Here is a 23,300-nt window from a genome sequence, read left to right on the forward strand (position 1 = left end):
TCTACATCTGTTGCCTTTTATACCCTTTGGTTTCCTCGTTCGCATTTTTCCAGAATCTACTAGCATTGTCCATGAGCTCTCAAACTTCTCAGGTATAACTAAAATTGCACAATTTTATACATCTTTTAGGCGCTTCCAGAATCTACTAGTCCAGTAGCTCTCAAACTTCTCAGATATATGCATGTGTTAGTGCATTGACTCTCCGCTGCTCGTATTCGTACATGGTACATATGTGTAGACGCAATTATTTATTCGTTTATGTAGATACATAATGATTGAATTATTGATGTGAATGTTTGTAGTTTACAGTCTCTCGAGTACACATAGGCGCATAAGTAAATGCATCTGTGTGTGACATCTCTTTCGGCTGCCTTATATATGTGTATACATGATTTGATTATTGACGTAAATACTGCTTGTCATGGCCTTAGTATCGCCTTAGTGATGGCATAGCTTAGTGATGCTAATATCCGTGACAGTATATAAAACAAATTTGGTTTTTAAATGACACCACGCCAGTTTTCAAATCTTACTGATTCCTGTTAGGAATGCAAAAAAACCACCCTAACTCCAGGTCAGGGAGGCAATGCATCTCCCAACTCCGCCAAAACGCCAGAAGAGAGCACAGAAGCCAACCTTGAGGCCTATTTAGATTTCAACTCAACCAAAAAAAAAAACCCCAAAAATATTGCAGTTGAGCCTAGGATGACCCTGCACGTCCACTAGACGAAAAGACAAGAACAGAATGGTTTCTTTTTTCAAACAAATAATTATTAAACACGTGAAATCTTACGTGTTGGCAAGACGTTGACACCTATTTTTGTATCAGCGGTACTATCCGGAATCTGAATACGAAAAGTAACCGATTAGAAAAATGTTGTTACCCAGAATAAAGTCGAAAAACTAATTTTTTTATGTGAGTTAATCGGGGATTGCCCGTATTGCTATAAATGTATGAAAACATTGATTTCAAGCAATTTTTAATTTTATAATTTATTTAATAAATATTATTAATATATTATTTAATAAATTATAAAATTAAAAATTGCTTGAAATCAATGTTTTCATTATTAATATATTATTTAATAAATTATAAAATTAAAAATTGCTTGAAATCAATGTTTTCATACATTTATAGCAATACGGGCAATCCCCGATTAACTCACATAAAAAAATTAGTTTTTCGACTTTATTCTGGGTAACAACATTTTTCTAATTGGTTACTTTTCGTATTCAGATTCCGGATAATACCGCTGATACAAAAATAGGTGTCAACGTCTTGCCAACACGTAAGATTTCACGTGTTTAATAATTATTTGTTTGAAAAAAGAAACCATTCTGTTCTTGTCTTTTCGTCTAGTGGACGTGCAGGGTCATCCTAGGCTCAACTGCAATATTTTTGGGGTTTTTTTTTTGGTTGAGTTGAAATCTAAATAGGCCTCAAGGTTGGCTTCTGTGCTCTCTTCTGGCGTTTTGGCGGAGTTGGGAGATGCATTGCCTCCCTGACCTGGAGTTAGGGTGGTTTTTTGCATTCCTAACAGGAATCAGTAAGATTTGAAAACTGGCGTGGTGTCATTTAAAAACCAAATTTGTTTTATATACTGTCACGGATATTAGCATCACTAAGCTATACCATCACTAAGGCGATACTAAGGCCATACATTTAAAGAAATACGGGCAATCCCTGATTAATTCATATACACAGACAATATTTGGTTAATTTGTTGTAGTTCTATAAATCGAACAAAAACAGCAACAATACCAAGTTTCTCTGAAACCGCCTTACAAACATGCATAACTTCAACACATAACTACATACGAAGTATGTGATGTGTAGAAGATAATATATGCGAAAGGAGGCATTTGGGAAAAACTTTACAACAACTAAGGCATGACGTAGCTGAATGCGTTTTTAACAATTTCAATTATCTTAGGAGTGCGGGTTCGACTCCCACTCCCGTGAGAAAAGGCTTTGAAGAGATTTACAAGGTATAATCGAAACAGCTGTCGCCTTGTCCGTCCTGATGTCACGTTGTTTAAATTTTTCCCAAATTATTAAACTAATTTTTTTTAGTTATAACGAAAAAAGCTTCCTTGAATTCTCATTTTAATAAATAACTGTAATCAATTATAGCAACATTGATCTAGAGTTATGGCTACAATATATCCTGTGCATTAATAATAATTTATAATCTGTGGAAATATGTATCTTTTTTTAGAAATTTCTATTTATTTATTTCTACATATACATATATTTTTCTTAATTTTTCAGACCCTTAAGTTGTGGCATAAAGAACTTTATTGATATTTCATTGAGATATAAATTAAACACCAACTACAAGAGCTGCTCAACTAGACAGTATTTATGACAAAATGGCGAAAATTTTGTACTTTGTAGTCATATTAACGGTATTAATTGTTTCCTGCTTTCTGAGAATTCACGCAAGAGCAAGCATAGAACAGTCAAAACCGAATCCATCATCCCAGGCACATATATCTGTGATACGTAGACATCGGAATCACCATGCGCATCATTACCACCAACAAAAAATGCAACATCAACCACAGCAGCAACAACAATTCTCAGCTCAACGTCGACAGCAACGACTTGACAACACTCTAATCTCGTCGGCTACAAATGTTGATGTAGGAATAATTACCAATAATACACGATCGATATTAGGCCCACAAGCGTTGCAACGAAGATCGACACGCCTAAGACGATTAAGCGCACGGGACTATTACAATAGCAATGTTGCACAACGCCGTCTTAACAATCTCCGTAGCAATTATCATGTTTATAATGCGCGTAGCAACACATTCGAGGTTCCACCAAATTTGTCTAGTCCTGGAGCAGTGACAGTAGCTGATGGTAATGGAAAGGGTGATGACAACACCAATGATATCGAATTCATAAGTCAATCAGGAACAGGTGCGTTCAATCCGAATTGGAATAATAATCGACGTGGACTCGGTTTTATGCCTCCACACACAACTGCTGCACCGTCAACGCATCCTCCCCCGCCATTGGTACCAGACCGACGAGGTTATGTTACATTGGCACCACCGAACTTGAGCGCCGAATTACCGCATAGTACAACTGACAAGCCAAACGAGATGAGCAATATCGATGTCAAGGAAAGAGAAAAGTAAGTCAATTTTTAAAGACCACTGTTATTTGAGAGATCTATAAAAATAACTGTGACTCATAATAAAAATAAAAATAAAAATAATGTATGTAAGGCGCGATAACCTCCGGAGAGATTTTAGGCGGAGCTTCTCTTCAAATTTGCGTTGTGCTCCTTTTTAGTTTTTCCTACAAATTGACGGGACGGGACCTACTTGTTTAATTCCGACTCCGAACGGCATCTGCAAGGCAGATGAGTTTTCACTGAGAAGCTTTTCATGGCAGAAATACAGTCAGTTTGCTTGCCAAACACTGCCGAGGGGTAACCACACTTAGAAAAATTTTCTGCTAGTTGAAAATACTTGTTTCTAAAATTTGATATTGGTTTGCCCGGGGCGTGAACCCAGGATCATCGGTGTGGTAGGCGGAGCATGCTACCATCACACCACGGCGGCCGCTCATAATGCCCACTGGTAATGCCAGTTAATTTAACTAAGTACTTCCAGTTTATGGTTACCGATTCTTAGGATATACTCCGTGCTAATTCCTATTCGGAGATCAGGCATAAACAAAGATAAATGCTTGGCACTATATATGTACCGCCGATACGATTTAGGCTAAGCTCGCCTTGCAATTTCTCCTACATATAAGTGGGATGGTGTTTTATGCCGCCGGCATTTGCAACAGATTAACTTTTGCTGAGAAGCTTTAAATGGCATAAATAAACTCGGCTTGTTTGTTACTTTTCCCAGAACTTGAAGACAGGACCTTCGGCGAGGGAGACAAGTAAGTTTCACACCACGACGAATGTTTATTTATAGCTAAAACTTTCCAGTTTAGATATTTATTATTTATTTGAAGTAAGGCTTGGAAAATAATTCGATTATTCGACTAACCGCTTAACCGATTATTCGATTTGCAACCCATGCAAACCATGCTTACTAGTCCATAATCGATTCTTCGCTTTGCTTCGACTACTGTTGTTGTAGTATTGTCGAAGGCTGAGGTAAGCTCAGCCGCTCCAGGGTCAGGCGAAGGTCCCACTAACCTTTACCAATTAATAACACAAGTAGTTGTTGTTTTGTTCCGAACACGCACACATACACGATGCAGCTTTTGCCTTTCGATGCCGGCAGCCGTTGATCCCAGAGAGAGAGAGAGGGAAATAGAGAGAGATGCCACGGGTGATAGCGCAGGAGCGGTGGAAAGATGACAGTACGGGTCGCGGTTCTCAGGGAACGGTGGTGATAATCCTCAAATATCTTACCCCCAGAGAAAGCTTACGGATTTGTTCAGGCGGGTTGCGGTGGTACTCCTATGGCTAACGATTGGCAGAGGTGGGCAGGAAGGGCGCAGTTTGACCTAGGTGAAGTCCGAAGATTTTGGGGAGTGTTATCGATGTTGATAGTCCTTTTCCGGTACGTTCCGGTAGCAAATCACCATTAATGTACTAGGCCGACCATCTCGAGAACGATTAATATGACCACATTAAACTTTCTAGTCATCTTGTCCCTAGTTCCATGAGAAACTTGGGGTCACTAGAGCCTCGCCTGCTAAATATGTGTATGATACATTCATATTTGTAACAGGATTCCCCTCGCGTAGGTGAGGTTGACAATTGGGTGCCGGAAGCTTTGAAGGTATAAAGCTTTGTATTGCGCTGATCAACCCCTTGAATCCCGTTTCGACTACTCGACTAATGTAGCAAATCGAATTTCAGTAACCGAAATGTCTTTGAGATTTTTGTACGAAATGTATAGCAATTTTTAAACAAACTTGAGCGAACATAATGGGAGCATATTGGTTGGCATTTTGTACCTTCGCTCCTTTATATCCATTTCACAAAAAGGCACGTGCGTTTTGTCCTACAGTCAGAAACACCCTCACTATATAACACCAACCAGCGGGTTAAAACAGATTTACCTCGCCGCGGCTTGAAATACGGCCGTCTGTAGTATCTGGTGCCAACATAAGAAAATATAGAAACCTTCAGGGCTTCATTCTGGTCGAGAACAGGAAACTAAACCGATCACGTCGTGACTGAATGCAGGCAAGGCATCATTGTTAGGGACGAACGCAAGCTACCAGGTCCACCCATCGACTCACACCACTAGCTTGCGTTAGTAAAGTTACGAAGAAGCCTATGTGCATAAAAGAGAAAGTGCACGCAGTGACACAAGGAGAGATTGGCCCATGAAGATGTTAACGAAACCGATAGCTGGCGATTACTTCAATCGTCTCTCACACTTGCTCAAGGAGATACATTTTCTCTTTGGCGGTATAGCCGATCGAGGGATCATATTCTTTTACTTACGTACCGCAGCAGCTGGCACTGTAGGTTTCGAGCGATCCCGCAAAAACAGCTGTCTGAACCCATACCACACTCCTTGACGACGGAATATACGTTCCGTCACCGGACTATAAGGAAGTGAGAATGGCAATATCACGAATAGAGGAGTCCAAAGGCGCCGGGTATCTCTTATGCGAAATATAGCGAATGGCTCCATATTAGTATTTGAAAGTGTTCTTCGTAATTCGCAAATAAGGCGAGACTGGAGAAAACTCTTGATAAGAGAATCGGCACACACTTTCTTTTTGTCGACTCCTAAGCAGATTTTGATAGTGCGAAAATTAGCTGCTTGTACGCTGCTACGTTTGAATTCATCCAATTTAGAAACGCTGAATTAAATCCCAAATTAGTCAGTTTGGTAATCAACAATGAGTGCGAGACTTTACGGCGCGGGTGTTCAGGCCGATGATCGATGTCCTCTGCCTACGCCAGTAATTTCACGCTTTTATAGAATATTGTTCTAGCACGGTTAAGTTCTGCAGCTAGTATCAAATCGAAGAAATCGCACGATAGGGTGTCACCATGTTTGAAACCTAATTTAGTTTCGAACGACTCGGAGATGTCCTTCACAATTCTGACTGAGCTGATGGTGTTGCTCAAAGTCATTTTGCACAACCGTATAAGTTTTACCGGGAAACCAAATACATACATAGCGAAGGCGGCTTTAAAATCGACGAAGAGGTGATGAGTGTCGATTCTTTTTTCGACGGTTTTTTCCATGATTTGGCGTACTTTGAAAATCTGCTGGATGGTAGATTTACCAGGTCTGAAGCCGCACTGATAAGGTCCCATCTTTCGCATAATACACTTGACAGGACCTTATATGCGATATTAAAAAGGCTGATTCCGCGATAGTTGGCGCAGTTTGCAGTATCCTCTTTGTTGTGGACTAGGCAAAAACACTTAGATTCTTCTGGCATCTACTCGACCGACCATATTTTGCAAAGAACCTGATGCACGCGCCTTACCAAGTACAACTAAGCTGGAGTAAAGCTTATGATAATCGACTAAAAGAACGCCGACACCTCTCTTTCATCCAGTTTTGATAGGATCTCTATCCTTTGGATATACAGCATGCATGTTAAAGTCAGGGTATTCACTATCATACAAATCATTAGAGAGTAATTTCTTCACTAAAATAAGCACGTCAAATCCAGACGTCAGCTAAAGCATCGAATTGTCCCGGTCTTAGTTCAAAGGCCAGATACACATTGGTAGTAAACTTTAATACTGCTTGTGATAACAGCATCATTGACGGCATCTGTATCATGAGCTTGTAGAGGGGCTCCGTCTCTGGGGAAAAAGCGAAAAGGGCGAATCAGTATCGTTTTCAAATCTGAAAATCAGGTTTTGATGTCCTTAGATATTGCAAAGGCAACAGCGAATCACAAATATAATGCTCCTCAAAAAATCTCGAGTCCCAAGTCCTTCAGTCTCTGTCATAAACGCCCGCGGAACAGTGAGGCCCGAGAACATTATCGGATTAATTTCAAAAGTTAGCAGACTGAAGGGATAGTCCTGAGATGTGTTTAAACGGGTTTTAATATAGAGAAAATTTCATTACGATAACTCAACCGGTTTGGCAGATATCAGCCAAAATGTAATTATGATATAATTGTGCTTTTCGAAAATATGGGCTTAAAAAGTAGCTGCTAATAGGGGTTAAGCATATATACTTATATACTCTATATCTACCTAGCAGTTCTGAGGTTGGCACCCAACATGTGCGCCAGTGATAAACCTGGATTCGTGTAACATAAATCGCGTGTATAAATGACCAAAGGCTTCGCTGGGTAGGTCATGGTGTGCAAAAGGGTGAAGAAACCTCCCACCATCCCATAGTTTTCGTCAGGCAGAGGCCGAAAGTGATAGTTTTCATACGAAATTTTTTAAAGTGTCATAGACGAGCTAGTGAGTGCACACCATTAAAAAAAGTAGTTTTGTCAATTGAAAAAACTGCCGCAAAAGAGAAAAGAAGTAAACGTTAAGAAGGCTATATTTAACAAAATTTCTATATTAATTCCGCATCGTTTCATTAATTCGCTCAAAATTATTCGAGTCATGCAAACTGCAACAAACATCAAAAATTAGCAATCAAATAAGATAAACACAAACAAACCTGGCTTGAAGGTCAACTGCCAATAATAATAAATAATAAAAAATAATAATTTCAAAACTATTAGATTTGGTTAGATACTTGGGAGAAACACTCGATGAAAACAATCAAAACAAGTAAGAAAGGCTAAGTTCGGGTGTAACCGAACATTACATACTCAGCTGAGAGCTTTGGAGACAAAATAAGGGAAAATCAACATGTAGGAAAATGAACCTAGGGTAACCCTGGAATGTGTTTGTATGACATGGGAATCAAATGGAAGGTATTAAAGAGTATTTTAAAAGCGAGTGGGCCTTAGTTCTATATGTGGACGCCATTTCGGGATATCGCCATAAAGGTGGACTCTAGGTGGACTCTTGGGGTGACTCTAGAATTTGTTTTTACGATATGGGAATCAAATGAAAGGCGTTAGTGAGTATTTTAAAAGGGAGTGGGCCTTAGTTATATAGGTGGACGCCTTTTCGAAACATCGTCATAGAGGTGGACCAGGGGTGACTCTAGAATGTGTTTGTACGATATGGGTATCAAATGAAAGGTGTTAATGAGTATTTTAAAAGGGAGTGGGGCTTAGTTATATAGGTGGACGCCTTTTCGAGATATCGCCCTAAAGGTGGACCAGGGGTGACTCTAGAAGGGTTTTTTTTACGATATGGGTATCAAACGAAAGGTGTTAATGAGCATGTAAATTGGAGTGGGCCTTATTTCTATAGGTGGACGCCTTTTTCGTCATAAAGGTGGACAAGGGGTGACTCTAGAATGTGTTTTTGCGATATGGGTATCAAATGAAAGGTGTTAATGAGTATTTTTAAAGGGAGTGGGCCTTATTAATATAGGTGGACGCTTTTCGAGATATCGCCATAAAAGTGGACCAGGGTGACCCAGAACATCATCTGTCGGTTACCGCTAATTTATTTATATATGTAATACCACGAAAAGTATTCCTGCCAAGATTCCAAGGGCTTTTGATTTCGTCCTGCAGAACTTTTTCATTTTATTCTACTTAATATGGAAGGTGTCACATTCATTTTTCAAAGTTCTTTCTAAAGTTATATTTTGCGTCAATAAACCAATCCAATTACAATGTTTCATCCCTTTTTTCATATTTTGTATAGAATTATGGCATTTTTTTTTTCATTTTTCGTAATTTTCGATATCACGCCCACGTGGTCATAGTCGGATTTCGGCCATTTTTTATACCAAGATAAAGTGAGTACAGATAAATACGTGAACTAAGTTTAGTAAAGATATATAAATTTTTGCTCAAGTTATCGTGTTAAGGGCCGAGAGGAAGGAGACAGACGGTCGACTGTGTATAAAAACTGGGCGTGGCTTCGACCGATTTTTCCCATTTTCACAGAAAATAGTTATCGTCATAGAATCTATGCCACTACCAAATTTCACAAGGATTGGTTAATTTTTGTTCGACTTATGGCATTAAAAGTATTCTAGACAAATTAAATGAAAAAGGGCGGAGCCACGCCCATTTTGAAATTTTCTGTTATTTTTGTAATTCGTTCCACCATATCATTACTGGAGTTGAATGTTGACATAATTTACTTATATACTGTAAAGATATTAAATTTTGTGTTATAATTTGACTTAAAAAAAATTTTTTTTAAAAAGTGGGCGTGTTCGATATCCGATTTTGCTAATTTTTATTTAGCATATATATAGGAATAGGAGTAACGCTCTTGCCAAATTTCATGATTATATCTGTAACGACTGCCAAATTAAGGCTTGCAAAACTTTCAAATTACGTCCTATCAAAAGTGGGCGGTGCCACGCCCAATGTCCAAAATTTTAAAAATTTTATGTTCTATGTCAAAAGATCAACCCACCTACCAAGTTTCATCGCTTTATCCGCATTTGGTAATGAATTATCGCACTTTTTGGGTTTTTCGAAATTTTCGATATCGAAAAAGTGGGCGTGGTTATAGTCCGATTTCGTTAATTTTAAATAGCGATCTGAGATGAATGCCCAGGAACCTACGTACCAAATTTCATCAAGATACTTCAAAATTTACTCAAGTTATCGTGTTTACGGACGGACGGACGGACATGGCTAAATAAATTTCTTTTTTCGTCCAGATCATTTTGATATATAGAAGTCTATATCTATCCCGATTAATTTATGCCGTTACGGATTACCGTTATGCGAACAAAGTTAATATACTCTGTGAGCTCTGCTCAGCTGAGTATAAAAATAAGCGCTCTCGAAAACAATAGTAACAATGTAAACAATGCTCTTCAACATGCTAAAGGCAAACAAATCAAATATAAGAAACACAATTGGCCTTAGTTATTCCCAACGCTTGCGGCCAAATTGTAATTGGAGTATTATGTAACCGAATAACTCTTGCCAACAAGTGCTACTTTGGACTGAGTAGGCAATTGAAAAGTAAAGTCCTCTCTCGACGAACAAAAATCACGCTCTACAAGTCGCTCATGATACCCGTCCTTATGTATGGCTCGAAATCATGAGCGGTGCTAAGAGAAGGTGAGGCGGCTCTTGGAGTGTTCGTAAGCAAAATTCTCCGGAATATGTATGGTCCTATCCGTGATGGCGACGGCGAGTATCGAAGAAGGTATACGCAGATTTGGTAATAGTGCAAAGAATAAAAACCCAAAGAATTCGCTCGCTAGGTCATGTTATGCGAATGGACGAAGACGCTCCGACCGCTCCGATTGTTTTTCAGGTATTTCAGTCGACATCGCAGTTTGGAAGCAGAGGAAGGAGGAGACCTCCACTGAGTTGAGAGAGGCAGGTTGAGGAAAACTTGACCTCCGTTGGTCCTCCCAATTGGCGTCAGTAATCGGGAAGCAGGGATAGCTGTCGTGACTTGTTACGAAAAGATCAGAATCGCTTAGGCGATTAAGGGCCAATTAATGTTAATGATGGTGTATTATGTAACCGAAAATTATCAGTTCCTGTAACTGCGATTATGGCCCACATGATTATACAGTGACAAGGGATTGCTTACATATGAGCTCTTACCTTTTATTAAACTTTCAGATGTGCACACCACATTTAGATTCTCGACTAAGTTGGACTGGGAGTTGGAATGAGAATTGGAGTGGGAATGGGAGTGTTGGCGTGAGAGTTGGAGTAGAATTGGGAGTGACAGTTGGAGTTGGACTAGGAAGGAGACTTGGGGTGGTAGGAGGGGTACGAGTGGGAATGGTAGTGCAAGTGGGAGTGGGAGTGGGTGTGAAAGTTTAAGTGGGATTGGGAGAGAGATGAATGGAAAATGGAATGTCAAGTAAATGAGAATGGCATAGAGAGAAAAGAGGGAAAACGAGGCTCACTTTTTGAAAAAGCCTTATATAAATATATCTTTTAACGAAAAACCTCAGGGGAAAGCCCGTGTGACAAGTCAAACTAGTTCAGTTTTGGAAAAATTTAAACAACGTGACATCAGGACGGACAAGGCGACAGCTGTTTCGATTATACCTTTTTTAAATCTCTTCAAAGCCTTTTCTCCCGGGAGTGGGATTCGAACCCTGCACTCCTATGATGGTTGAAGTGTTATAAACGCATTCAGCCACATCATGCCTTAGTTGTTGTAAACCTTATCTCACTTGCCTTCTTTGCATATTCTCTTTATCCATATGGTAAAGTTATGCATTGGTAAGGCGGTTTCAGAGAAACTTGGTGTTGTTGCTTTGTTCTATTTAAAGAACTACAACGAATTAACACCTAGTTCAGTTTTATTTACATAAAAGCCTTATTTTTAACCTAAATTTCTCCAGAGCTCCGTTATATCAACTTTATCATAAAATCAGTCCTAAAAGGTAAAAAAACTGTTTCCTGCACTGGGTGCTGCAATTTTTTTTTATGATACACAAATTTACTTCTTTACTCTTCCGTTTACCAATACACCTTCACAATTCAGTTTTCCCATCTATTTCCTAAATTCAGTAAGTGCGAGTTTTGAAATGTACAATCTTTTTTCATATAATTTTTTTTAGAGAAAAATTTACATTTCAAAACACACATTTATTGAATCCAGCCACAGTCCTCAGACTGGCCATTGAAAGGTCTTAAAAGTTTCAACTGTGTAGTAATATAATTTTGATCACATTTAACTAGGTACGATAAATTAGTCAACAATGTTATTATTAAAGTTTCTGGGGCAGAACCCCTCTCCAACGGGAATAATTTGGCACAAAGCGTTTATGAAAGATATACGTTGAGAATTTGTAAAGTTATCGTTTTCAAAAAATATTTCTGCCTTACTTCCAATAAAATTATTCCTTGGGTGAAGATAATAAGTATTCTAAATTATGTACACTGAAATTTTTCAATTATCAAATCTATATATATAAAAGAAAGTGGTGTTAGTTACACTACGCATAACTCAAGAACGGATGAACCGATTTGGCTGAAAATTGGTGGAGAGGTAGCTTAGAACCAGGATACGGACGGAGGATACCTTTTATCCCGTTCTGGCTAGGGTCTTGAGATCAAAACGTGGACCTGGGTAATCCTGAGATGTGTTTGTACAATATGGGTATCAAATGGAAGCTGTTTATGAGTACTTTGATACTGGGTATTTTTCGTACCCCTGGGTGACTAGGGTCTCGAGATATAAGCCAAAACGTGGACCCGGGCACTCCTAGAATGTTTTTATACAATATGGATATCAAATGAAAGCTGTTGCTGAGAGTTTTAAAGTAATTTTCATTGTGATATTCGATTTAGTCGCATCAACCTTGCAAAACTGATAATTATGTATGCAAAGCCGAAATAAAGACATGATTTAATAATACCCACATACCTATTTACATACGTCCTATTCGATTTGCCTGAAATTTGTGTATATAAATTTGCCTATATTAGTATTTACGATCCTTTTATCCGGGAAGTATACCAGAGACGGGCTGGGTCTGGGATTAGGGCTAGGACTGGGACTGAGACGCGGAGTGGTACTGGGACTGGGACTCGGAATGGGACTGGAACAAAATACATACCACCCTCTGGGACTGGAAATAAGGGATGAAGAGTAATGAGAAGAACTTGAGAGAAGAGAAAAGAGAGAACGAGAAGGAGAATGCGAAAGAGATAGAATGAGACGAAGATAGATGTTTAGGAAAAACTGAAGAGGGGGGGAGGACAGAGTCAGACGGAAAAAGGTTATTAAAATGTATGCAGATAGAGCGAATTTAGGGCAGAACACCGTCTGCCGGGTCTGCTAGTATTTTCATATAATCATTGTACATAAAATTACTCAAAATATGCTTCATATTGATGGTGTAATATCGGCAGACAAACCTTTTCTGATTGAATTCTTTAGTATATGCCGGAAATATAAATAAACTTTTAATTCTCTAACTGATATTGAATTTGAAACTGTATAGCAGAAACGCCATTAACTTCCAGACACAAAGATAAAAAATATAGCCGCATCGCAGTGTGAGGTGTACGCAAGAAGACACTTTCCAGAGTGAGCCAACGAGTTAAATAAATGCCTAATATCCTGCGTGGCTTAACACCACAATAGTCTTGGAAATCCTTAAACTTATTAATTTGCTTTGGGTTGTGTGAATAAAATTTAAATATCGACATCCCAAACGAAGAGTATCACTTTCAAAATGTTTACATAGGACGTGTTTCAAGGTTCGATTCGAGCTCAAGGCCAGAACAATAATTTTTTCTAATGATAATTATTGTTATTTTTGTGTTTGTAAAAATTTTTTAAGGGTCACTTTTTGTTTGGCATGTCGATATATTGTTCTACAAACTCTAAATACCCATCGGTAGGTTTGCACGCATAACTTGAACATAAATTAAGGGAGTGGCAAGTGCACTTAATATAAAACAAATTAATCTCATGCTTTGATTTAATTTTCAGTTCAAGAATGGCTTCATCGGTGGCAGACTCCGTCTAATTTCTTGTGCATTTGCAACAACGTTTTTTTAAGTTCAAATAGTGACAAAAAAACTATCACGAAAAGTGTTTGATAACCGATCGAAATATGTAGCCACCATAACAAGATTTTCTGATTGGCCGCTTGTATCATCAACAATTAACGAAAATTGGTTTGCTTCAAGATCCAACACTTTTCTAAACTATCTGCTAGGTGAAGTGCTATTTTTCGTCTTCATTTTAATAACGTAAGAAATCCATTGAAGTAACATGAAAAGTATATAAGGGTTAATGAAGGTGTGCAAAATTTTGTGGGCAGTGTTGTATATATTTACCTCAGAGAAAAAAAGACAAAATTACCAAAATCCTGGCTATAGCCTAAAAATTACCAAAATTGAAAGAAAGACCAGCGGACCAATTGGGAATGATCCTTCCATTTTTGGTCCAAATGGACCATAGTGGCAACCGTGTGTCTGGTATCGCGTGTTGCATTCAGCACATTCGATTTCAATTTATGCACACCTCATCAGACCCCTCCACATGCTTCGACATCTATCTTTCTATTTGTGCGTTCATAGCTTTTGGCGAATTCATTTACCACTGATTGATGAACATTGCGCTATTTTGGCATCTGTACAACAAGATAAGATAAATCAATTACATGATTTGTGTATTGGCCACTCGACTCGGAAAAAAGAAAAACTCAATTACACCGTTTTTGTCGTTTCTGCGTCGTATGAGACGCATGCGTTGCAATGTGTTTATTTAGCTCGTTGGTGTTGCTTGGTGTTGACTACTGATTTGCACACATATATAACTGTGACAACGAGTCAAATCCTAATGCCAACAACTTGTCGCATCTGTGAGGATCTTACTCGATCAGTTCGATGAGTTCCCTGCTGTGCAGGGAGTAAAGATTGCAAATTTCTTCCTTTTAATGTTTCCTACAAATTGGCGGGACGAAACCTACCTACACGTTTTATGCCAAATCCGAACGGCATCTGCACTTTTCACTGAGAAAATTTTCATGGCAGAAATACACGCGAAGTGTTTGCAAATCACTTCCGATTTTTCTAAATAAAAAACCTGTTTCTAAATTTTTGGTTTTACTTTTCCCAGGAGTTGAACCCAGCACCACTATAAAATGAGTAAATGTGCTTTAAGGAGTTGAAAACAGCGCTACTAAAATAAGAAACAAAAAGAGTCTACTGTTATTTTCAAATCCCATTAATTTACATGGTTAGTTCGTGCTTAAACGTGTAGAATATTTTAGACGAGTTCTAAAATCCCTATCATTATCATATATCTAGATGCAACGTCTGACAAGAAATATTTAAGCTACAAAATGTATGCAGTGTGTTCCAAGCTGAATATACGCCATTGACTCTGCCACTTGGCAACACAACACCTACATATTTTTAGTGATAGCCAATCATGCCTTGAAGCTATCAAAAATAGAAGTAGTACGACATCATAAGCGGTTGGCCTTTTTACGTCAACAATATCAAATAAATTTCTCATGGGTAAAAGCTCATACTGGAATCGACGGAAATGAGCAAGCAGGTATAGCCGCCAAGAAGCCGCAGGGCTGGCCACAAGTCCTGTCTACAAAAAGTTTCCTATGAGCTATACTAAAGCACTTAAAGGGCCGTCTTCCAGTCATCAAAGGAAGCAGAGATATATAGTCAAAGATTTGGCGTTTCACTCAAAATGACGCAGTGCTTTACTGGTTGCAGCTTCTGCAAGGCCTACTTGAAGCGCTCCTATATTATTGAAACAGACTTATTTCCATGCAACGAAGGAAAAGCACAGTAAATTAGTCACTTAATCTAATGGTGTCCCCGCTACCAGAACGTGAGAAGAACTCGTGAAACCTTTTCCGAGGAGCTCAACATCCACCCATACAACATAAACATATTTGTCTTTCAAGAAACTTATTAGTAATATATTTAGTACAGGGACACAATTTTTATTCCGGGGCACTTAAAACAACTTTTCCTTTGATAACTTAAATAGTTACCTTGTTTGATAGAGGTTCAAAAATTAGGAATTCGCTATACTTTGTTTTAAAAAAAATTGCTTAGTTTGCAAATAATTGCGAATTTTCATTTCTTGTTATTGGCGGAGCTATTATTTATAGTACATAGCAGTTTTTTCTGCAAACTTACAAAAAAATATTCGTGGCCTTAACCTTTCCCAAAAATTAAATATTGCTTAATTTATTAAAAAATTAATCAATTAAAAACTATTAAGTTACCTTCTAGATAACCAGTTTGGTGTAGATTCAATTTTAAGAACATTGAATGCATTTGAGCTGGATGTTAAAATTTGAGGGGCTTAAGAAGAGATAACGCTAGTATCGGTTTCGTTCCATTCACCAGTCTTTTCAGGTTTGCTTTCGAATTTTAAGTTTTACCAGGAGTGGAGCGAGTCTTAAGTACTATGAATAACGAAACACCAAGCAGCGAAATAAAATTCGTTATATACACTGCTGAAAATGCAAATATTCCTTCTTTCAGGAATAAAGTTACAGGTCAATATATAAATTAACCGATGAAAGAGGGTACGGACGCGACCAATTTTGGACACCAATAAAATATTGTTACGACTATTAGCAAAACTAAGGAGTGCTGCCATATCTAAGCCGATGCTAAGCAGTGACGTGAATTCACATCCATAGATCAATCATTATGTATCTACATAAGATGAATTTCATATCAAAGGGTGAAAAAAACGTACATATTGAACCCGACCCCCTCAGAATTTGATGAAATTTTGCATGGGGTTACATCTTACCCACCCAAACACAACCTCATTTTTAGAAATTGCATTTTCGAAAAATTGTGGGCGTGGCAAGGTATCGAAATATCCGAAAATATTAGAAAAATTACGATAATAGGTACTTTTTAAGTGTGATTACTACGGAATGGCTTTACCGATTTCAAAGATCTTCATACCATTAGGAAGGTATTGAAATAAGGTTTCAAAAACATACACTGTAAAAAATTTTAGTACACTGAAAAAATTTTTTTTTTTAATAAAATTTAAAACTGAAAAAAACACTTCAAAGATCAAGCGATTTTGAAAAATAAAATTTTATTTTAGAAAGGTCTATTTAATATATATAACATATCTGAAAACTAAAATGGGTTTTTTTTTAATGTTTTTAAGTAAATGCATCTCTTGGTTACTTTCTCATATTTGGATATCACGCGTAAATTAATCAACCAATTCGAAACATTTTTATACCGTTAGAAAGGTATTAAAATCACCTTTGAAAACATATACTGTAAAGATTCTATATTACACTGAAAGAAAAAAAAGTTTTTTAATTTTTTTCTAAATTTTTTTTTTTTTCAAACTGGGAAAACACTTCAAAGACCAAGCGATTAAAAAAAAAATTTTCTTTTTAGAAAAGTAGATTTAATATATATAGGATAGGATAGGATAGGTTAGGTGGTAGCTGCCCTGATAAGGATAGCTCACTTGGACAACACGAAGGTCCGTTGTGATACCACATACAGGGACAGTGCCCTGTCAATACAGTGCCCTGTCAATACCCCCAATGACCATTGATAGGTGAGCCTTAGTGAACCCAATTATTTCAGCAGACCTCCTGCCATCCACTTTTGGCCAGAAAGATCTTGCTACCCTGCAAGACGTGGTATCCGCCCAACGTTTGCTGAGCTGATTCGAGGCCCAGCTATGGAGGAGCAATCCACAGGTGGCCAGCGGGATCCCGAAATCCCTACAGCCATCTTCATCCGGTTCAGTTGCACCGATGCGGGCTAAGAGATCCGCTTGACAGTTACCCGGGATATCACTATGGCCCGGGACCCAGATAATCTTAATTGTAAAATAATTTGATGCAATCGCAAGCGAGGTCAGGCACTCCCAGACCACCCTCGATCGCACTGTAGTTGAGCTCAAGGCCTTGATAGCCGCTTGGCTATCAGAATAGATGTTAAATTCCCTAACCGTGGTAGCACTGGATAGCATTCCATCCACCGCATCCTTAATCGCAGCAATTTCCGCTTGTAATACACTGCAGTGATCAGCCAACTTAAACTTCCGGCTTAAATTTAGTCTTGACAAAAGACGCCCCCACCAACCTTTCCATCCAGCTTCGACCCATCCGTGAACAAGTTAACCGGTCCCATGCCCCAGATAATTCCTCTTCCCCAATCCTCTCTCTCTGGAATAACTGGGGTGAAGGTTGTATAGGGAGCAGTTATCGGCATACAGTAGTCCGTTCTGTCCGGGATGAAGTCGAAACTGGTAAGAAGGCTAGAGTGTCCGCGGTCAGAAAGTCTATATCCCATATCACGAAGCCTGACCTTGCCGCGGCCGCCTTTCCCGCAATATTTACTGGGTATTTGTTCAGCATGACGTTCAGTGCCAAGGTAGATGTTGTTCTGAGAGCGCCACTGGTACCGATCAGCGCCGTCCGTTGCACTGACACTAACATTTTGGAGGTGCTCGCCGTGTCCAGTGCTTTCCACCAGACCAGCACCCCATATAGCAGAATCGGTTTGACCACCATCTCATAAAGCCAGTGTACTATTCTTGGCGAGAGTCCCCATCTCTTTCCGATAGCTCCTCTGCAGCAGTACAAGACAATGGCGGCCTTCCTGGCCCGATCTTCCACATTGGGTCTCCAGGACAGTTTCTTGTCCAAAACAATCCCCAAATATTTAACCCTATCAGAAAGTACCAACGGTACCCCTCCAATCGAGGGAGTTCTGAAATCGGGCATCTTATATCTTCTTGTGAAAAGGACCAATTCCGTTTTTCCCGGGTTGACCGCCAATCCACATGATTCAGCCCACCTAGCCACAGTATCCAGGTAGCCCTGCAGAACATCGCGCAGGGTGCCCAGAAATTTGCCTCTGACTAGGATAGCGAGGTCATCTGCATAGGCAACCACCCGACAACCATTGGCTTCCAGCTCCACAAGAAGCTCGTTGACTACCACAACCCAGAGGAGAGGAGATAGGACACCCCCTGTGGCGTGCCCCTGCACACCTTCCTCTTAATTATGGCCCCTCCCCACTCCGCTGCGACAATTCTGCCGCATAGAAGTTTGCTAATAAATTCAAACAGAGCCGCCTCGACTCCCAAACCCACCAGAGCTCTTTCGATTGCCCCCGGTAAGACATTGTTAAAAGCTCCCTCGATGTCTAGAAAGGCACCCAGAGCATACTTTTTGTGTTCTAGGGACCCCTCTATTCGCTTTACAATCGAATGGAGAGCCGTTTCCGTCGATCTGCCCTTGCAGTACGCATGCTGTGAAGCCGACAGTAACCCCCGAGGTAACCTTTCCTGTAGGTACAGGTCAGTCAACCGCTCAAACGTCTTAAGAAGAAACGACGAGAGACTGATTGGCCTGAAATCCTTAGGTGATACATGAGAGCTTCTGCCGGCCTTCGGAATGAAAATAACCCTAACCGTGTTCCAAGACTTCGGGATATAGTTAAGCCTGAGGCAGTTAGTATATATGATGGCCAACCAGCGGCAGGAAATCCCCAAAGACCTTTGAAGCTGCGCAGGAATGATTCCATCCGGGCCCGGAGACTTATAGGGCTTGAACGACCCTATAGCCCAGGTTATTTGACTTTCCCGTATTGGAATGGCAGGCACTTCTGCATGGCCAACGACCGCCGACCATGCAGGCGAAGATCCCTGCGCAACTGGGACATCGGGAAAATGATTGTCCAGTAAAAGCCTTAGGGACTCCTCGCTACTCATCGACCAGTCCCCACCATCATCTCTCAGATACCCCAGAGGAGCGGGGTTCCTAGAGAGTATTTTTCTAAATCTCGCAGATTCATTGCAGCCTTCTACGTTTTCGCAGAAGCTTCGCCATGCATCTCGCTTGGCTATCCTTATTTCATATTTATAAATCCCCAGACTCACGTTATAGAGCTCCCAGTCCGAGGGTAATTTACTCCTCCTGGCTCTGTTGAAGAGCCGCCGACTGGACGCTCTTAGGTCGTCAAGAGAATCCGACCACCAGGGCGGCTTGCCCTTCCCCCTGTAAGTTTTCAATGGGCAGGACAGCTGAAAGGCGCTATTGCTTGCCGAGGTGAAGTTTTCCACCAGAACGTCTATCTCAGATTCGGACAGGCCCGAACTAATGATAGGCACCGCAGGCAATAGCTCTCCCAGCTTCCTACAATACAAGTCCCAGTTAGTACTTTTAGGGTTCCTAAAAGATATTTTAACGGGACGTTCTTCGTTCACTGAGAACTGAATATATCGGTGATCAGAGAAGGAGTGCTCGTTGAGAACCCTCCATCCAGATATCCGACCTTTCAATTCTCTACTAACCAGGGTGAGGTCCAGGACCTCCTCCCTTACCGCAGTAATAAAAGTCGGGTCATTCCCCCTATTGCATATACAAAGTCCCTCATCTACAATAAAAGTAAATAAATACTCACCTCTAGTGTTGGTATCCGAGCTTCCCCAAATGCTATGATGGGCATTAGCATCGGCACCGATGATCACGCCAACACCTCTCCGCCTTGCTTCAGCGCTGATTTCACCCAGTATCGCAGGTGGTGGTCCCTCTACGTCCCCGTGGGGCATATATAACATATCTGAAAACTAGAAGGGTGTTTTTTTTTTCTTTTTTTTTTTTAATTTATTTAAGTAAATGCATCTCTTGGTTACTTTCTGATATTTTGATATCACGCGTAAACTAATCAACCGATTTCAAAAATTTTTATACCGTTAGAAAGGTATTAAAATCACCTTTGAAAAAATACACTGTAAAAAATTTTTATTCCAGTGGGTTGCACCCCAGCTAACATCAAAACAACGGCTCGAATACTTCACGTACAAGGAAAAGGTCGACGGCTCAATGTACTTGAGAACATGGAGATATACAAGTTAAAAACATTTGACGGCAGGATAATAAACGAACAAACCAACACTATCTCTGACGAAATATTTGAACCCTTAAAACTAGTTTACAAAAAACAGCACAAGCCAGACGGTACAGCAACCAAACACGTAACAATGAACAAGCAAAAACGAAAAATTTACCAAACGGCAAAAATCAACGATTTCTACCTACCTCAACCTACCGCTTAGCTAACAAGCGGTATGTCTAGATACCTACAAAAACAACCCTTGGAAAAGGTAACAATTCGGACGTATCAATACCGCGCACACACACACGCATATTAACGTTACCTACCACGGACACATAGATTGACATTACCTTCCACAGCACCCATGGACTATAAAAAACAACACAACGGATAGACACAGACCAGAACGAAACTAGGCATTGATATGGAATCAACTAATAAATACAGATGTGTGCAGCTATCAAGAAAATGTTCCCCTCAACTTCGAAACATTAGCTTAAACGAAGCAGCGCTGATATCTGAGCATTTTCCGGCAGTCTCCGACATTCATCGTTGCCGTATTTGCGAAAGTTGTCGCTTTAAACTTAAGGATGCTATCAAGATTGTTGATAATCAGCGTTCTACTGAAACGGAAAGTGAAGAGGCACAAGAAATCTTGACTAGCGGTGAATTGTATCAAGAATATAAGGAAGTTCCAACATGCAGCAGCTATACTAAATCACTCGAACGCAACGAACTCGTCGACAATATAAATAAGCATGTTATTCCTCATCTTGGTAGCCATCCATCGCCAATGAAGCGAAAATATTTAGAAAGGGATTCATACTGCAAAAAAAAAAACACAGCAAATTGCGCAAAGTATTTCGGTTTCACTTGGAGGTGGTTCACTGTCAACTTTATCAGAAGACCTAAAGAAGATCAAAGCTTACTACGAACAAATTTTGGAGAACATGAAATATCAAATCGAAAACTGCTCAAATAATTTGGATAAGCAAAAAATATTATCTCTATTACCAAACACCATGACATCTAAGGAAATTAAAGACATTTTTGGGCATGATTTATCTTACGAATTGATAAAAATTAGCAAAGATATACAAAAAAATAAAACAAAGTTTTCGGACGTCAAACGCTCTAGCATGGACAGGCGTAGTTTACCTGAACAAACTAGTAAGTAAGCAAATATTCCGAAAGTCAGCAGTATGAGCTGCGCAAAGTTGTATATTAAATCTAAATAAATAAAAATAAAAAATTAACTTTATCAAGTGTATGTCTATTTATTGTGCGTGTCTGAAAAATTTGATAATACATTTCTAGTTCGAATCTATTAGAATACTTAGTCATAGTATCTGTATCTGTATAACTTCCAAAGTATAGCTAGGTACCATTTTTGTTACACAATAATAGCAAAATAAAAAAAAGTTAACAAGAGATGGTTTTACTTATAAATTTTTTTAAAAGAAAAAAAAAACACCATTCTAGTTTTTATATTAAATCGACCTTTCTAAAAAAAATTTTTTTTAAATCGCTTGGTCTTTGAAGTGTTTTCCCAGTTTGAAAAAAAATGTAGAAAAAAATTAAAAAAAAATTTTTTTCAGTGTAATATAGAATCTTTACAGTATATGTTTTCAAAGGTGATTTTAATACCTTTCTAACGGTATAAAAATTTTTCAAATTGGTTGATTAATTTACGCGAGATATCCAAATATGAGAAAGTAACCAAGAGATGCATTTACTTACAAAAAATTAAAAAAAAAACCCCATTTTAGTTTTCAGATATGTTATATATATTAAATAGACCTTTCTAAAATAAAATTTTATTTTTCAAAATCGCTTAATCTTTGAAGTGTTTTTTCAGTTTTAAATTTTATTTAAAAAAAAATTTTTTTTCAGTGTACTAAAATTTTTACAGTGTATTCTATTTCAATACCTTTCTAATGGTATGAAGATCTTTGAAATCGGTAAAGCCATTCCGTAGTAATCACACTTTAAAAGTACCTATTATCGTCATTTTTCTAATATTTTCGGATATTCCGATACCTTGCCACGCCCACAATTTCTCGAGAATGCAATTTCTAAAAATGAGGTTGTGTTTGGGTGGGTAAGATGTAACCCCATGCAAAATTTCATCACATTGGATTTGATATGAAATTCATCATAAACGAAACAATAATTGCGTCTACACATATGTACCATGTACATACGTATACGAGCAGCGGAGAGTCAATGCACAAACACATGCATATATCTGAGATACTCCTATAAGTATGCAATGAGAAAAACTATAAAATTGTGCAATTGTAGTTACAGCTGAGAAGTTTGAGAGCTGCTGGACTAGTAGATTCTGGAAGCGCCTAGAAGATGTATAAAATTGTGCAATTGTAGTTACAGCTGAGAAGTTTGAGAGCTGCTGGACTAGTAGATTCTGGAAGCGCCTAGAAGATGCGAAGGTTGAAATCAAAGAGTATAAAAGGCGACAATTTTAGAGGCGCTGGAATTCAGTTTGATTTGAGTTGTCAAGCAGTTTCGACTAAGACGCTATCTAGCGAGCAAGAGCAGTATTATTTTGAATAGTAGAGTTTCATTTGAGCTATCAATCAGTTTGGTTATTAAGTAAGGTATTCGTTACACAGTTTGACTGTTATTGTGAAGTACTTTAATAAAGGCCATTTTTCATTATTACAAATTGGAGTTATTTATTCAACAGTTTAGTGATTCGAACTTAGCAGAGGATTGCAAATAAGAGGATTTACAAGCAAATTCGTTACAATTGGTGTCAGAAGAGGAATTGTTGAATAAATTCCAGAGGACAACAAGGACATGGTAAAGTTCAGTGAATTGAAGATCCAGCAACTGAAGAAGGAGTTGGAGAGCCGTGGATTGAATACAAGCGGCGTTAAACTTGAACTTCAGGCACGGCTACGAGAGGCAATGGAAGCAGAAGGAATTGATGTGGAAGAGTATG

At 38.9% G+C, this 23,300-nt stretch overlaps 2 protein-coding genes across 3 annotated transcripts in view; one reads left to right on the forward strand and one right to left on the reverse strand.

Moving 5' to 3' along the window:
• The window catches only part of DopEcR (G-protein coupled receptor DopEcR), a 237,690-nt gene that overhangs the window by 171,039 nt on the left and 43,351 nt on the right, over positions 1–23,300 (reverse strand). The gene's annotated exons all lie outside the window — the stretch shown is intronic.
• The window catches only part of slow (slowdown), a 131,782-nt gene that overhangs the window by 47,295 nt on the left and 61,187 nt on the right, over positions 1–23,300 (forward strand). For both annotated transcript variants that reach the window (XM_067790802.1, XM_067790803.1), the window contains exon 2: positions 2,273–3,149. In XM_067790802.1, coding sequence (XP_067646903.1) covers positions 2,374–3,149 — 776 coding nt within the window. In that variant the 5' untranslated portion in view covers positions 2,273–2,373. The remainder of the gene's footprint in view (positions 1–2,272; positions 3,150–23,300) is intronic.

Source organism: Eurosta solidaginis, chromosome 5, assembly GCF_040869045.1.
Source record: "Eurosta solidaginis isolate ZX-2024a chromosome 5, ASM4086904v1, whole genome shotgun sequence".
In the NCBI taxonomy this organism is placed as follows: Eukaryota; Metazoa; Arthropoda; class Insecta; order Diptera; family Tephritidae; genus Eurosta; species Eurosta solidaginis.